The 19,062-nt window shown below is 38.6% G+C and overlaps 1 protein-coding gene across 1 annotated transcript in view; it reads right to left on the minus strand.

The window, feature by feature from the left end:
- Positions 1 to 19,062, minus strand: part of LOC134529924 (protein vestigial) — a 168,893-nt gene that overhangs the window by 149,004 nt on the left and 827 nt on the right. Inside the window, exon 2 of the mRNA XM_063364479.1 lies at positions 7,224 to 7,424. Within this exon, the coding sequence (XP_063220549.1) occupies positions 7,224 to 7,424 (201 nt within the window). The remainder of the gene's footprint in view (positions 1 to 7,223; positions 7,425 to 19,062) is intronic.

The raw sequence follows: 19,062 nt of genomic DNA on the forward strand, positions 1-19,062 counted from the left end.
CTAGTGTGCATAGAATAAGGGGTGTGCTTGCGGCGAGTCTAGACCTGCACCCTGGCTGTGCACCCCCCCCCCCCCCCCGCCCCCTTCTGCACGAGTTCCGCGACGGCGTCCAGGCTTGACATGTCTGTGCCGGCTCGCCAGATGTTGGCTGCTGCACATCTGAGTTGAAGTGGGTCCTGTTTTAATTCACAGTCTACACAGGTCTGTGCGTCAAACACTCTCGCTGGTACCGCAATACAGGTGACAACAGTGAATGCATTAAACATTAATATAAACTTATAAACTATCAAGCTTATACTTTATGAATCTTGTCTGTAATAGGCCTAATGTCAATTAATCTTTTGTCTTTTTATTTAATTTTTAATATATCATAGATTACATGAAATCGCTTTTAGCATTTTATATGTTTTTAATTGTTAATATTATTTTGATATGTGCCAATATATTTTTATTTGGCGTGTATTGCATTTGTAAGTTTGTTTTCATTTTCTTGATCATTGTTATTATTCAGGTTAACTTAGATAAGCTTTATTTTATTATCAATTTGCATATACTTTATAAAACATTAACATGGTTAGGTGGAAAACAAAGCCTTAATTTCGCCAAATATAATAAGTCAGTAAAATAAAAAATAGGGCGATTTTATCCCCGACGATGCATAATAATACAACTTCTATATCTGGTTTCAACCCCAATTCTGCTATAGCCTATCCCGTTGTTTAATGTTCCCAAATCGCTTTTTCTAGATCTTTCGGTATTGAAATGCATTGTGTCACACATGAGAGTCAAAATATTTGACTACTACACCACTATGTCATGCGGGATAACATGGTTCCATATATTACCATTGTGTAAATTACACACCAATACTGTCCAAGCCAAATGACCGGTATGCCATGTAGTATTCGTTTAAAAATTACACTACTGTGCTCCCATTAAAAGTACACCGTTGTAGTCCTACACTATTTGGTCGTTCACTCATCTTACTAAAAAATGTGAGTCAATATATTTTATAATACCGTGGTCATATATTTTGGTACACCACTGTGACCCCGTACTCTATACCCATAGCCTCATAATACTTGACACTACCGTGAACACAAAATACATTACCTACTGTAGTCCTATACTTCAACACTATAGTCCCATAATAAATCAGTACACAACCTAAGACCCATCACTGTTGTACACCACTGTGGCCCCCAGAATGTATCTTTATGAACCTACACTCATTTGTGGTCACACATTTCATCACCGTGGTTATAACTTTGCCACCATATTCCCATACTAAGGCAGCACACCATTGTGTCCCTATATTAAATATTTGATCGCAAACTGCTTTGCGCAGACGTGGACAGACACCACGTCACCGTAGTCCTATACTTCACCAATGTGGTCACTAATTATAACATGAGAACAACGTGGTCCTATCTGAGATGTACACTGTTGCGACACTGTACTCTATCGCTATGGCCTCATACATTACCGTGGCACCATTCTACAACCACTATCGTGGTCCCGAAATATATCACTGCGAACCCCTAATTTACCACGAACTTTCTATAATTTACCACCAATTATCTATTCTAAAACACAACGTCACCATGTTGCTATCTAAACTGTACATTGCTGCGATCCTGTACTATACCGCTATGATCTCATACATAACCTTGGACCCATTCTACATTACTGTAGTCCCATACTCCTATTTCAGCACACCATTATGGTACCATTGACACTTCACACTACTGTGGCACAAAACTTTATAAATTGGATAGTATTCTGCTTCATAAGAAGGCGTCTCCTCTCTAAATCACAGTGTTTCCATGGTAAATCAGAACACCATAGTGGTTAAATCAATAGTGAATACAACTTTGTCTCATAACTAAATAAAATTTGATTTTTAACTGCTGTATATACATATACATTCTAATCTATACTTACTAACCATCATTAGAATTGGTCAAGTACCATATCCGCAATGTTTTGGATGGAACCTTATGGCGATGGCGACGTTAAAAAGTGACTTCACCTACGTCACAGCAAGCCGTCTCCTGACAACTCCTAACTCCATGCTGCATACAGTGGTGGTCTACCACTTCACCACCATGGTCCCACTTAATATTACCTTGGTCCCACTCTACACTACTGTGGTTTCACACTTCACTACCGTGGTTCCACAATACGCCCCCATAGTTCCACTTTACATCGTTTTCGTTCACATTTCACCACCGTGGTCCCACAATACATCACAGTGGTCCCACTCTACATCATTGTGGTCCCACATTTCACCATCGTGGTCCCACAATACATCACAGTGGCCCCACTCTGCATCATTGTGGTCCTACATTTCACCGCCGTGGTCCCACTCTATGTTACAATGGCCCCGCTCTACATTACGTATGGTACCATATTTCACCACCATGGTTCCACTCTATATTACCGTTGTCCCACACTACATCATTGTGGTCCCACACTTCACCGCCGTAGTCACTCACGAGAACTGCGAGGTGGAGCATGGCCGGCGGGGCGGGGGAAGCGAAACGAAGTGTCAACATGTTCACGGTTGCACGGCCGATGGAGGCGTCGCGCCGGCAGACGGGGGAACGCGAAGGCGCCGCATTCCGTGGCAGCGCTCCAAATGAGCGCGCCGCTCCGCGACCATAAAACATTTTCTCTGGCCGCGAGGCACGTGCGGAGGCCATGCGGGCCCACCTGCTGGCAGCCACTGGGCTCTCGTTACCGCCGGAGATTTCAGAGTCGGCGGCAGTGGACTGCAGGCTTGCCGAGTGTTCGCGACTGAATCTCAGCTAGTTGACCCTGTTTTATGAGGAAAACAACTAAAACACGCCTTAAGAGTTCGATGGTTTTGTTTCATAAGCTCAGTGCACACGGACCTCTTCCTTGTACACGATTAAGTGAACACCAATTCTAATTCAGTGTCATGTAACTTTTCTCAAATTTTGAAAGCTGTAATTACGGTTTATTTATAGTTTACACCTGTGTATGGTATTTAAGATAAATTAAGTCTTGATATTATTGTAAATTACGTAGAGACCTGCAAAATTCGCGGATTCATTTCGTGATATGCTACAATTCAAATAATTAGGGGAGACCGGGGTAAGTTGGCGAACGGGGTAAGATGACAAATCGTATGTAACTAATCCAGAAACACAGATAGACGGTTGGCGCACCTGTGACCTTGTGTGTCACCATCTGCACCTACTAGGCAGGTGCAGCGGAATTTTCCAGTCAGTTTGAATGTGGCAGTTTTGAGAGGCAGTCTGTTTCGTGAGCCATTGTTGTAATATTGAAGGTACGTATGTTAAGCTATTACGAGAAAAGAGTCCATTTGTTTGAAATGTTTATATATGTAAAATGAAATGCTGACTTTTGGGAGTATTTTAGTGTATAGATTGTTGAAGAAAATTTGTTAATGTTGTTCGTGATTTTGGTAAAGCAAAAATACGGCTGCTGGGGCAAGTTGACGGGGGCAAGATGACGAATTCGTCATCTTGCCCCTGCAATCGTCAACTTGCCATACGTAATGACAGTGTGAGCATTATTTCGTATTATATGTGTTATTTAAACCAATGATGTACAGATATGACGAACATTTAAGTAAAATAAAAATAATAATGAAATTATAAAATATTATAAATAGTTCCTGTGTTAATAGTAACAATTTTGTTTGATTTTTTTGTAGATGCCTAGGCATATTATAAGCGGAAAACGGAAAGGAGGCGTTGGAGTGACGAAGAGATAGATAGAAGAAGCAGAATGAAGAGAAGAAAAATGAAAGAAAAACTAAGAAAACTGAAAAACAAAGCTCTGATCATTCTGTAGCAAAACCATAAAGCCTAAATAGCGTTTCTTGCTCTGCATGTGAAGAAGTTTACGTGGAACTTCCAAATGAAGACTGGATTCAGTATTCCACATGTTCTGAGTGGTGGCACGAAAACTTTTCCAATTATGAAGTCAAGGAATTATATCAAAGTCGTTCAAATATGTTACAATATATCTTCTTTACATCCTGCACGTTGTTTAGTGTAGGATATCTATAAAACTATTGTTTACTTTGTCCATAAATATATATATTTTGGTTTCGTCATCTTACCCCAATAGGTTCGTCAACTTACCCCACTCCTGGGGCAAGATGACGAATGTGCTAACTAATTGGTTTCTTGTCAATAACTTCGGAACTACGCAAAGTAATACAACCTTTTTACATATTTAGGTAGAAATTAGTATGTACTTCGTATTGGTACCAAATTAGATATTATATAAACTTATTTATCTGTTAAAGGCCATTTCAAAGCTTAACATCGTCAACTTGCCCCGGTCTCCCCTATACCTTAGCGCTGCTTCTACCATTGGCTCACTGTTAATCTGGATTAATGAGGGACAATTAGAGACCCTCGCTCAAAGAAGTGTCGAATCACAGACACTCAGTCGAGACGACTCACAAGTCAGCAGCCAATGAACAGGTGGCATTTGCCCGCGTGTGTAGGGTGTAGTAGAGTCTATCCTGGAGGCCATTGAACCCGCGAATTTTGCAGGTCTCTATACATTAGTCGTATTTATTCAGCTTGCCCGTTTGAATCAAATGGCCGGACTCTGGGACTGCTGTGGCTCTCGGACAGAGAGTTTGCGGACGAGGTAGGTTCTAGCCGGGACGCGCTCTATGGCGAGCGGGCTGCGCGGAGTGACGTCAGTGGTGGTGGAGTCGGGAATGCGTGACGGGCCGCAAAGACTGACGGGCATCGGCGCAGCGCGGGTGCACGCTACTCGTGATTATGGGAACAAGGTGTCGTGTGCCGTCGTGCTGAAACTTGAGGCTCTGTTTCACACGCCTAGTGATATTTTTTTTACAGTTTTTTCCTAATTACTTTTATTTATGGACTGTTATTAAATTTTAACTTCATACCTACATAGCATTTATTTTTTTGTTTTGCCACAAATATTTCCAACAGATATTCCCTTCATAATTGTAAAAAGTCACAAACGGTCGCTCATTTAAACATAATCAAGACCCTCAGTGTTCTACCTTAAAACTTTCTCTATTATTCACGAAGACGTATGCCTTTGGAAGCACTTCTGACCATTAGACTCATAGATGTTTTGAACTTATTTTGTCATGATGAACTTGCAGCCGAAATTGGTCAGGTGAATTCAGACACATTCTTGCATAGCTAGCTTGCTAATACGATCTTGAGTTTGCGTTGCTGACGAGTGAGATATAGTTGGTGAAAAAGGGGTGATTAGGTTATCTGTGTATAGCGGTTCTTGTGTTTGATCGACTCTCGTGATAATGAGTGCACTTTGGACAGTGTTTCTTTGTGAAACCATCAAGTAATTGTAAAAAAAAAAACCTTTACAAACGGTGTGTTTGCCTGAGTCCGCGTGGAGCCAGCCGACAGCACGGACCACGCGTGTCGCCCAGTGGGCGCACTCAGGTCCCGCTGTGTCCGATGCAGTTCGCCGACAAGTGCTGGGCGCTGCTGTTTCTTGTCAGCAAAGCATGCAGGGCGGGGAAGACGCGGACTTTGACCTTTGCCGTGCGTGTTCGGCTCGCCGGAGCCCTTGCTCTCGGAGTAGGAGAGCGGGCGGTTGAAGTGCTCGTCCACGACGGCCGCCACGTCGCCGGAGTAGTGCGTGAACACGACGCAGTTCGCCGACACGTGCTGGGCGCTGCTGCTTAGAGCTTCCTTTGTTCCTCGTCAGCAAAGCATGCAGGGCGGGGAAGACGCGGACACTGACCTTTGCCGTGCGTGTTCGGCTCGCCGGAGCCCTTGCTCTCGGAGTAGGAGAGCGGGCGGTTGAAGTGCTCGTCCACGACGGCCGCCACGTCGCCGGAGTAGTGCGTGAACACGACGCAGTTCGCCGACACGTGCTGGGCGCTGCTGCTTAGAGCTTCCTTTGTTCCTCGTCAGCAAAGCATGCAGGGCGGGGAAGACGCGGACACTGACCTTTGCCGTGAGTGTTCGGCTCGCCGGAGCCCTTGCTCTCGGAGTAGGAGAGCGGGCGGTTGAAGTGCTCGTCCACGACGGCCGCCACGTCGCCGGAGTAGTGCGTGAACACGACGCAGTTCGCCGACATGTGCTGGGCGCTGCTGCTTAGAGCTTCCTTTGTTCCTCGTCAGCAAAGCATGCAGGGCGGGGAAGACGCGGACACTGACCTTTGCCGTGCGTGTTCGGCTCGCCGGAGCCCTTGCTCTCGGAGTAGGAGAGCGGGCGGTTGAAGTGCTCGTCCACGACGGCCGCCACGTCGCCGGAGTAGTGCGTGAACACGACGCAGTTCGCCGACACGTGCTGGGCGCTGCTGCTTAGAGCTTCCTTTGTTCCTCGTCAGCAAAGCATGCAGGGCGGGGAAGACGCGGACACTGACCTTTGCCGTGAGTGTTCGGCTCGCCGGAGCCCTTGCTCTCGGAGTAGGAGAGCGGGCGGTTGAAGTGCTCGTCCACGACGGCCGCCACGTCGCCGGAGTAGTGCGTGAACACGACGCAGTTCGCCGACACGTGCTGGGCGCTGCTGCTTAGAGCTTCCTTTGTTCCTCGTCAGCAAAGCATGCAGGAAGGGGAAGACGCGGACACTAACCTTTGCCGTGCGTGTTCGGCTCGCCGGAGCCCTTGCTCTCGGAGTAGGAGAGCGGGCGGTTGAAGTGCTCGTCCACGACGGCCGCCACGTCGCCGGAGTAGTGCGTGAACACGACGCAGTTCGCCGACACGTGCTGGGCGCTGCTGCTTAGAGCTTCCTTTGTTCCTCGTCAGCAAAGCATGCAGGAAGGGGAAGACGCGGACACTAACCTTTGCCGTGCGTGTTCGGCTCGCCGGAGCCCTTGCTCTCGGAGTAGGAGAGCGCGCGGTTGAAGTGCTCGTCCACGACGGCCGCCACGTCGCCGGAGTAGTGCGTGAACACGACGCAGTTCGCCGACACGTGCTGGGCGCTGCTGCTTAGAGCTTCCTTTGTTCCTCGTCAGCAAAGCATGCAGGAAGGGGAAGACGCGGACACTAACCTTTGCCGTGCGTGTTCGGCTCGCCGGAGCCCTTGCTCTCGGAGTAGGAGAGCGCGCGGTTGAAGTGCTCGTCCACGACGGCCGCCACGTCGCCGGAGTAGTGCGTGAACACGACGCAGTTCGCCGACACGTGCTGGGCGCTGCTGCTTAGAGCTTCCTTTGTTCCTCGTCAGCAAAGCATGCAGGGCGGGGAAGACGCGGACACTGACCTTTGCCGTGCGTGTTCGGCTCGCCGGAGCCCTTGCTCTCGGAGTAGGAGAGCGCGCGGTTGAAGTGCTCGTCCACGACGGCCGCCACGTCGCCGGAGTAGTGCGTGAACACGACGCAGTTCGCCGACACGTACTGCGCGCGGCTGCCGGCCGAGCTGCCTCCGTCGTCGTCGTCGTCGTCGTCGGCCACGCCAGCGCCACCTGTACGGCACGCCATCGTCCGGGGACATAACATTTGCATTTCATTTCAGCTATTGTTAGAACATGCTAGATCACATTACAAATGACTTTATCTTTCATAAATTACATGAAAAATTAATAAATTTAGTTTATAACAAACATGAAATTATTTTAATCTTTATGGATTTATGTATGCTGAAAAAATTAAACTTTGAACTGTCGATATTATTGTCTCACTTTGATTCTAGTTAACCATTAAATAGCAATTCTTTAAACTAACTTAAACCTCAATAACATTTTCAAAAATACTATCTATATACATGCTGTTCTTATGATAAGAGACCGGAAAAATTCACGGAAGCATTTCGCGTTATGCTAGATTCCAATAACAGGTACCTTCATTGGCTCACAGTTTATCTGAAGGACCTTTGAGCCAATGAAATTTTCAACCAAGAAGTATTGACTTCGAAGCTTCCGAGTTGACAGGACTCACAAGTCATTAGCCAATGAGCATGTAGCATTTGCAAGATCGAGGAGTCTATCCTAGAGGCCATTGAAACCGCGAATTTTTCTAGTCCCTACATGATAAAAAAAGCTGCTGTGCCGCTGTGATAGATTTAATTGACACATGTTTGACTTAGTTTAATATTCCATATTAAAAGAAATAAGTAATAGAAAAAACATGTAAAGCATAAAATTATCTCCTGCCTTATAGCTGTGCAATAACGCCAGCTATTGCAGTTTTTTGCAATACAAAAACTTATTCGATTATATTTTGAGGCGTTGTTAGATCGATAGCAGATGTTTGATATATAAATGAATTTATTAAAATATTTTACTATCTCAGTTTCAAGCTAATTCTGGTGCAAATCTGAATGTTATCTGGCAATGGGATCTTAATTTTCGTGATCTATGGTTACAAAGGAAAACCGAACGTAACAAAAAATTCCACTGAGCATGGGAAGTAGGCTACATCAACTTGAAATGATATGTACTTGAAGTATAGTAAATTGTAAACAAGCAGATTTAAGATCATAGAACGCTCATGTTTCTGATGTTTTTTTTTTCTTCTCCGGTCAATACTTGAACTGCTTGCAGCATCTTCAATCTATCGACCAGTAGGTGACTTTGTTACTCTGCATCACGCCAGTCATCGTACAAGATTGCCATCAGGGTGGAAATGAGAGAACAAGATCAACGATGGGGTTTATTCCATGCCGCTTCTTATGTTCACTGGCCTTTAATTTAAGAACTTCAAATCATATTCATAAAAATTTCTTGTGCTCAACAAAAAACGTGACTTAAAATTTTCACTCAGTTCAAAATTGTATAATTATAACCACAGGGAAATAATATTTGGAATTTCTGAGCTTCCAATGTGCCTTCAACGTTAAATAACCTCCCTTGACTTCAAAGTGGTGCCATTCAAAACTCATTATTCTGACAGTTTGGTATGTCTGCAACTCGTGTGCTAATGCTGGGGACACGTGCAGAAGTCAATAATACTCATTCCTCATGTTTCCTCTATGTCAGTGAACGGCAAGCTTCTTTGCTCATTTCGCAAGGCAAGGTTGATTGTTTTCATCCCAGCTCCCACCCAACAGCACTTATATCAAGTGGACTGCCGTCTTTGTAACCCTTTGGGTGAAGCTCAGTGATCCAAAAGCACGCATTTCCGTTCCGTTTAACGTTGGGTAGGCCCGATCTCCTTTGTCTTTGAAGGTGCGAGTTGAAGTTTGGTCTATTCCCCATCAACACCCTACAGTTTTTTTTTTTTTGTAAATGGCACGGCACTATTACTTAGGGTAAAGGACAACACTTTTCCTCTTAGCTTCTACTGAAGCACTTAGTAAGTTATTTCTGTTTTAATCAACAATCATCTTCCTTCTACTTAAAATTGTTTACTTACCAGTATCGTTCAATTGATAGTACCTAATTTTCTCGTCCATCCAGTCAATTTATCTATGTATGCTAACTGTTAAAATCTAAATAATATCCCCTCATAATTCTTCTCTTCCTGGCTATAAAATTGTTGAAAAGATTGTCGTTTATTAGTTGTTTCTAGGAAAAAGTTGGAGTTTGTGTATTTTGAAGTAACGCTTATGAATCTATTGTTCTGCTAAGATATTATAATTTCAATATTCTCAAACTTTGGTAAAAAAAAAATACAATGCTGAATGATTGATCATCTGTAAATAATAACAGATATCAATGAAGTTGAGGACGTACGAAATTGCTTTAACATTTTCCAAATTTATTTGCAACTAATATAGCTGACAAATTGAAAGCATAGCAATAAGGATTTCATACTTGCATCAGTGCCCATTAATTGCTACGAAATCCCGTGTAGATGAAAAAGAGACATTTTCAGGTTTTCTTGTGTATTCGAAAATTATATTCATACTAATAATATTTAATTTTTTGTTTCAGTCAAAAAATGTTTTTGTTAATCAACTTTGTGAACCCTCGTCCTATGTCAATCAGTAATAACCCTACAGTTTCAGAAAACTATGCTTTTGAGTCTTGTCAGTGAACTGGTAAACACTCTCTCACTGTGTACATTTTCTTAAAGACGGTCATATCTAATGTGATCTTCTGGCTGCGTATTATACAATAATATAAATTTCTTTGCATAGTAATTCTTTCTTGGAGCTAGTTTGAAGCAGGTAGCAATTATATTCATGAACATAAAATTGAGACATTTTGCATACTCTTACCAATAGGCCTGACAGTTCTCTCACAAATATTTAACTCGTTCAGGAATTCTACCGACATAGGAATTTTCAGTCGCCAAATAAATATAATAAATTGCGGCATAACTTTCTTCACATAGTAAATTTCACCTTCGCTTTTTATCTCTTCATATCCAAGGTGAATAACCAGCGTAGCTCATCAGGCTTTGGACGACCAAAACTATAGCCAAGAGAATATGCATTAAATCGTCCAAAACTTATTAAACTATAAGTAACTTGCACAAACTCAAGCAAACCATCGAATGACTGATGACTCACCCATGTTTACAACTTTCTTCTTCCTCAAGAATGAGTCACCATTTCGTAAAACATTTCAGTTAAACATCTGAAGGCTGTTTCATGAATAATTATTTTATCTTTTGATACACAATGTCAGGTGGTAAATGATAATACTCAAAATTAATAAAAAAAATAATTTTACTATCTCCTGTAGACAGTATACAGCATAATTTTTTTCATTAACAATTATTCTTTAATTGTCTCCAGTAGAGAGATATTCAATACGCTAAGTGTATTGTGGATGGTGTACTTACAAACTACAATTACAAATCATTTTATAGCATATATAATTCTCTCAGATAAATAAACTGTTTTAACTGGCAAGCTTTCAGTTTTACTGAGAAAGTGTGTATGAACCCCAACTCTTTGTTGGTTTATTCAAAAAAGGAATTGAGCTGAACTGTTCAATGCAAAAAATTTATTAAAATTCATTCATAACCTTAAACAGAATGTAATCAACCTATCATTTGAGCAATGATGCAGAATCTTGATGTGGTGTTACTACTAACTTCCTTGCTTGCAGCATTCTTTGTATTAATAAAAAATACAGCAGACCATAAATTATATTCATCCTCTATGTTTGTTATGTACACATGTTCAAATCTGAGGTCAAGTATATTCAATAACATCATTTTGGTTTTGTATATATTTTTTTCCTTTGGCACATAGTGTGATTATTGTAGGTAAAGGACATAATATAGCTAGCCTGGTGTGTTCAATATAATATTGCCCCTTAGTTGACATTCTTTTAAAGAATGTCATATATTCTTCCATTTACAATTATCATATTATTTTTACATGAAATGTACCTAGGAATACAGCAGTGTCATTTGTAGGAAAATTTAAATTTTCTTCGCAAGGTCAATTTTTACAAATTGTTTATTATGGTTCATTTGCTCACCAGCTGTCAATTTTTTACAATGATGATAAGTCTCTTGGCTATCTTTTTGCAAGCTTATCATTAACCCGAAAAATCTTACTTTTGTTTTAACAAAGAAAGACTTACGTGATGCCTATGCCAAAAACATTCACTGCCGCCAGTACACTGTTGGTCTAAATTTTTGAATCAATTGTCATGGAAGTATTATTCTTCATCGTTAGTATAGTTATTCAGGCATTATTATACATATTTCAAATGCACTATTCAGTTCATCCTGAGTGATATGCTGTGCTCCAAAGTGCATTATATATCCAAATTTTTAAACAGACTATGATGAAGGCCTATACGAAAAAGCCTTCCTTGATTAATTCATCCATGAAGAGTAAATATACTTCTGATAATCCGTTCTAAAAGACAACAATCTAAAATTCCTCCTGGTTATCTCACTAATGAGACTGATTGCGGTTCACTTACCCACCACTTGCACTGAAGTACTAGTTACTACACCGCTACTCGCCCTGTGATTCACTGGTTGTGGCAGCTATCTGTCGCACACTGGTTGAGGTTTTCATTTCTTTACTCGTCGCATTACTCTTTTTATTTGTCGCGTCTCTTTTTTTTTATTTGTCGCATCATTGCCATCCCCCTTCTTCCCTTTATTAACTCAACGCTTTCTCAATTTTACGTGCAATTATTTCAGCATATACACCGACACTTTAAAGTTTGTACACATTGTAAACGTTTCACTGTTTGACATTTAAGTTTGTTTTTAGGTAGACTGCATGCTTCTTCACTCTCACTTACCGTTTATTCATTCCTACCTCTTAAGAAACGTTCTTGAATGTATAAACTGTCTTTGATAGAGTGTAGTCATGTTTCTAACAGGATGGAGGAATTTTTTTCATTTAAAAAGCATAATTAATATTATTTCAATTTATTTACTGCGTTATATTAAAATAAAAACATACAATTCATGCAACAAAACATTAATCACAATAATGTTGAAATAACAAACAGTTCAATATACAAACTAACCTCTTCTTCTTCTTCACGATAAGAATCTAATTATAAACCTGGCATTGGTAGTGCTTGTTCAATAACGATATTGAACTTTATCCATCCACAAAGAGCTCCACACTTGGCATTATTACATGGAGGGAGTGATTTTTTTTATAGATAGCATTCAAGTACTCAAGTCGTAATACACTTTCCTTACCACTGTGACGAAGATCCTAGTAGTTCATTGATTTTCATGTCAACAAGTCCGGCTATCGCTAAGCAAGCCACTTTCAGCACTCTCCTGTCTTAGAGCGGCCAACAACTCGTAAACTCTTACAGTTTCTTCTTAGTTGATACATCTGTTAACTCTTATCTGGACATAGTTTACTCTGTATGTAGTAGAATGTTGTTATAATGGCAATGCTGTTACTCTTTAGAAAACTGTATGTTTATTTTATAGTTCATAGCCTGAGATAAGTATTAGTGGTGTCCAAAATATTCTTGATGTGTAGTTACGTGAATCCCGGAGACATGAATGTACATTTCTCGGTACATATTCCACCACTTCTTCCTTGGACTCGTCTCAATCAAGGACAGGGAAAGAAATGCCTGGCAAATACTGTAAACCAATGTGCACGTTTTAAACATATGGGATGATATGCAGGAAATTGTAAATTTTTAGCCAGCAGTACTTTATATTTCGTTATTAATAGACAAGATGGAAACATCGGAATGCTAGTTATGCATTTTAGCACTAAGGTAGATGTTTCAGTAGTTGTTTGATGGTATGTTAGGATGCAGGTAAACTATGTAAATGGCTGGTGGTTGTACCAATAATTAATTACAAAAGTAATGATTGTGTAGGTTTAACTGTTGGTGAGTAAGCATGATATATGTCATAGAGTGGTCCATAAGAGGGTCATGCGTCCTTGTAAATCGAGTTTTGAAGCGGTATTTTGTATAAATAATAGATAATATATGTGAGATGCAGACATTAAGTTCAAGTTCCTAAATTGTATTTCACGGGATGAAGATAGTAAATGTCATGCAAATTTGGACGGAGCAAAGTTGCGTAGTGGTAACACACTGAACTCGCATTATTGGGGACCTTGGTTCGAATATCGATCCAACCATTCTGATTTCAATTTCCATGGCTTTTTTAATCACTCCAGGCAAATTCTGGGATTGTTGATGGTTCCTTACTATTGCCATGATCGAGTCATTCCCCTGTAGGCCTGTTCTGTATTGCGTGTTACCGTCTTTGATGACCCCGCTTTTGACGGTATGTTCTAAATTTAGATTGCAGTATAAACCAAGTCTATTCTAAAATAATGAGTGTCAAATTATTATTGTACAAAATTACTATCGCTGACGTTTTATTTATTTTTGTAATTTATCCTCAAATCAGAATTTGCACAGAGAAAAAAGATGTGTTGAATTCAAACAAATAATTGTTTGTACACTGCGAAACAAATATTTGTTTGATGTAACGAAATATTTTGTTAGCCTTGCCAAATTTTACTTGTAACAAAATATTTTGTACACTTCACAACATCTCCATTTGAGTTGACGAAAACATTTTTGGGTCAACTAAATCTTTCTTACTGCATTATATTTGTTTGAACCAACTGTATATATTTGTTTCGATGTAGGTATACAAACATACATTATTTAGACAAAGAAACCTTTATTTCGGCGTGTACAAAAACAAAAAAGTTATCCTATTTTCACACTACATTAATTATTTCTTCTTTTAAAATTAAATGTTAGATTTTTATTCGTTTGTAAATCAAGCCATTAGGTCAAAAATATTTCAATTTTCATTAATTTGAGAAGAATTCTTTGTTACATTATGTAACACGAATTTATTTACATCCGATGTGCGTAGTATGCATATATGCAAGTGTATTTAAGGATGAGCACGTAGGTTAGTAAAAGATATGTGAGAAAAATTGGAAAACTGCAAGATTACTAGTTAGGTGTGCGGTTATTTAATTATTTATATAGATTTTTATGGATGTAATAATGTAGAAACCATGTAGGTAGATGTGTATGAATGTCAGTTATTATCTTTAAAACAATAAAGTTTAAATTTTTTAGGCAGACTTAAAATTTGGTATGAATAATAAATAAAGTAAATGAAACTGTTTTACAGATATTTAAATATATTTATGTGGGAAAGTAGTTACGTATAACAGATGTGTATTCCACGTGTGTGTGTGTAAGAATGAAGTTAAGTGAATATATAAATAGCGAGGTGTCAGATACCTATTTTATTAGTTTTGTAGCAAAATAATTTCTTCATAGCGGTTTGTGGCTTAGATGGTGTATGTAGTAGGATACGAAGATTGCAGTCTAGGTAAATGTATCCGTACGAATGTCGGTTCGAAGGACGGTATATTTTTCAATACTTACTTTGCCATCCTAAATTTCGGGCTCAAATTCAAGATTCTTATGTTGCTATTATTTTTATCTGTTACATCACTTTCCAGCCATCAATCTGGAAGTTGTAAGATTGACTAATAAAATGAATTTTCTCATAAGTATTGTCTAATCCCGGGGGAAACTAGTTTTTGTTCAAGCAATAAAGTACTTTGACTATGCAGCTTCTCAACCTGAATGGTATAGTGAATTTTAAAAAAGCTAATTATCCAATTTTTTTTTTTAATTCAGTGAGGAAAATAATTTATGTAGTTCTTCGTTTTCGAAAACTTTGAGATGTTTTACTTTCTAACCCAGTGGCAATAGTTGAGGATTAGTGACAGCAGTTATATTAAATCTAAGTGCAGGTGCTGCATTCAAACTTTCATCCTGAAAGTCAATGACCATAATCTGGTCGTTAAATTTCTGTTCGGCCTCGAACCCTGTCCACATGACTTAGTGATAGGTACAAACACATGCTGTTACATAATTGCAAATAAATAGCACATCTTTTTTCCAGAAATGTGCAGTCAGTGCTTCTTGAACCACCATTCCTCGGTTCGGCGCATTCTGTAATCCGGCCCCGAACGAACCCCTCGTGTTCATAATTTTTTCGGTTGGGTTCGGGAGTTCCGAAACACAGAAGCAACCTGGAATCAGAGATTTCTTCCACAAATCAACTATCTTTTTATTCCCTTTCCATAGCTTATTATATTTCTTTTAGATATAATTGCACTGTATATTATTTTTTATTTGATATTCCCGTTTAATCTATATATTCATTCGATAATCCGGCAAAATCGCTGTATTAAAGAGGCTTTACTTATCGTGGGTAACGGCGTTAGAAAAAAACCAGCAACAGTTTATGCAGTTCAACATTCTCCCCTGCTCCATGGTATATTCAATCATATTTTTTGTCATAACATTTCATACTTCGTTGAATTTCGTGTGGTGTCGAATTTACATTTTCGTATGACTTTGCATTGGATGAGTATTTATTTTACGTGTTTGATTAATTATGTCAGACATGTTTGAATGTATTCGTAGGAACGCTTGTAGTCTTCAGTTGCCAATGTGAAGAGTTCGTCTAGCATTGTCAAGATTAGCTTGGGTGAAATCTTCTTTGTTGTTATAGTAGTCTGTAAAAGAAGGTCTGTAGAAGAAGGTAGTTTCAGTCCCACTTGCTTGTTCAACGAATCAACGTTACTCGTACAGAAATATGCCTTCTCAGTTGGCGACTGTTGTAAGCAGACAAAAATCTGTTAAAATTGTGTTTAATGTCAAACTCTTGAATTAAAAACACGAAAAGGCAAATTTCTGCTCAGCTAAATTTGAGTAAATTTTTAAGATATATTTTCAGGGATTTTTAAATAAATTAATAAATACATATATATTTAGCAACTCCCACGTTATACGATTATCGAGTTCTCATTTTAAGATGTAAAAGAACATGACCGCATTATTAGACCTATAATAAATAAATTCAATATTCCACCGATTGGCTTTGAATCATTATTTATCTTCTGTAGTGAGGCAGTAAGTAGACTTGTGTTAATAAAATAATTTTTGGGCACAGAAGGCAAACGTCATTCTTCACTACCAAAATTAATTTACTTATATTCCAATGTCAGCAATTGGTTTTAATAATATTTGTTTAAATATAAAAAAATTGTTTTATGTGGCTTTGCATAAACACACAAAAATAAAATACTTTTGTAAATACAAAAAATAATTACATTACAACAATTTATTATCCACTGTTGATTATAAATATTTATATTATGTACCACATATAGTTTTCTGCAGCACCTACAGACCCAATAATTTTCTCAATAAATTTACTCAGTTTACAAATCTTATTTGCTATGAATTTGTAAAAAAAATTGGAGATTTGCTTGCCATGTATCTATCTATAATCACCATACAGTTACGAAACCACAGTGTACAATGATAAGAATTATATATTTGTAATGGCAACTTCGAAGTTCAGAACTGACACTTCCTTGACCGTAGCACATCAGCGTATACCTGCCATGTAAGTCACAATATATTCTGTGTTGCTCTAAATTCTGTCCTTCCATGAGTCTTGACTTCAATCGATGGTCAAAGAAATGTGTAAAACATATATTTTATACATGTTCATTAAATAGATCAAATAACTTTAGTGTTCCAAAATTCTTAATTGAGCAAATGTTCAAAGAATATGTTTATAATGTGAGACGAAGTAAATCAACACTTTCTGTGGTCATACATCTCTCTTCCAAATTAGCTACACGACATTGTACTTTTTTTGTTTAGAGAAAAATTTTAAGAAACTCCCATGATATTTATGCCTGAAAGAGTTTTTTTTTCCAAACGAATAACCAAATCTTTTCGTAAATTTATATTTTTTTCTCACAAGTAGTGTCGCCTGTAGATTCAATAAAAAGTAAGCTAATTTTATTAATCTGGTTAGGATCATTTTCATCTTCAACTTATCACTCCATCTTGTTGTCTGTCATAGATGCAAACAAATATATATAAGACAAAACTGGTAGTTCAATGACATTGTATTTATATTTACAGTTAGAAATTTTTATATAAAAATTATTATTCTATTATTTGGATTTCTTTTTTGTCTCTGCCTTCGCTGTGAAGGGTTTAGTACATTGTACCCACAATGTAAGATATAACTAGATTCAACAGAGCAAAAGTTAAGTCTTCCTCTTGAACTTTTTTCATTAAATGCCACAGCTGAAACTTTTAACAACGTAATTTTTTTTAAGTTACTCCGCAATATCGCTAACGCCTTAAACATGCCTTCTTGATAAGGCAGGCCTCCACTTGCTAGAGTTTCATGACAGTTAGATTAAGCCTATGACAGGAATTATTGCAGATATCGCCTGACAACTCAGGTAGGTCTTGCAGTGATGCCAAGAAGCAATAGTTGTTGGCAGGTATTATAGTTATGCCTCTTCAAGCAGGTACTTCAGTCGTTATTCAAGCAGGTACACCATAAAAAAAAACATATTTGCACTTACTGAGCACAAGACAAGTGCTATTAAACAAGTTGTGTATAACATGAAAGTATTCATACATGCTATTTTGTTGTACATTCTTGACTTAAGAGCTGCACAGAAAGCCTAAGAGGAAGATCTCCCAGCACGATTGTCAAAATTGTCTTCGTGGTCCGCAGCACGCATGCTTGTCGCACTTGCAGCGTACAGTTTGGACATCGACACACTTAGCATTTTGTTTCAGATAAAATATTTGTACAGTGTAGCTCAAAAACATTACGTGCGATACGGTACTTACCAAGTTTGTAGATGGCAATGGGCTGAGACTAGAAAATGAGAAGCAGTTATGCAAGGAAGCAGATAATACTCATTCCGTCTTGAAAATCTGTAGGGCAGAATTAGACCAATTACCAAGCTATACTTTTTTTAATCCAGAAAATCTTATCATCTTGTTTTCATTGTTTTTACTCACCTACGAAAGCGGTGGGTTATGGACGAGGAAAAGAAGGCTCCCGAAGAGCAAACAGTGAACTCGGATGTAGTAATATCTAATTACTGGGCTTCTGAAATGCAAATGCGTGCAGAAATGGGTTATTCTGTCATGTGCCAGCTCACTGTATTTGGAGAAAGTGAAAATCATAGAAGATAACTAATAACAAAGTGAGAGTTGCATATATACGTTTGACATTGGTATGACTTATTGTAAATAGAGGCAAAGCCGAGTAAATGTGCCAGGATCCTTTTTAAGCAGTTCTCAAGCAGTTTGTACCATGTTTACATTGAACACACAAATTTAACATTCAAGCCCAAAATTTTGGTATTCCTGTGTAATTTAATGTATGAATACTCCAGCATTATTGAGGAAACCCATAATACTCAAAATGGCATTAGAAAACGTGTAATGAATCAAACGTGGACTTTTAATAATCTTTGTAGAATGTCAAAGTGATAAAAATGACCGATTTTAATACATTTAAAAATGTTTTCCGTAGTTTACTTCGCCTATTCAGTAAAGAAGCAGTGTTTATGAAGAAATAATTGGTTATTTTAGATATTACTTTTTAAAAATCAGAACTGTCATAATTTTTCCTTTCTTTTTACAAACAGTAACATGATTGCCTAATAAACATGGATTCAGTTAAAAAAATTGAAATGCTTACAGTTAGTTCATGAGTTAAATAGAAATTTTAAGAGTCATACTATAGTTACACTATAGTTAATTCTATATAAATGTTATATTAGTAATAAATCTGTAAGTTCTAAGCGTATTCTTTTAGTAATAGTTTTTTATCTACAAGCTATTAAAATTTTGGAGACTTTCATACACATTT

This window comes from Bacillus rossius, chromosome 2 (assembly GCF_032445375.1).
Source record: "Bacillus rossius redtenbacheri isolate Brsri chromosome 2, Brsri_v3, whole genome shotgun sequence".
Classification (NCBI taxonomy): Eukaryota; Metazoa; Arthropoda; class Insecta; order Phasmatodea; family Bacillidae; genus Bacillus; species Bacillus rossius.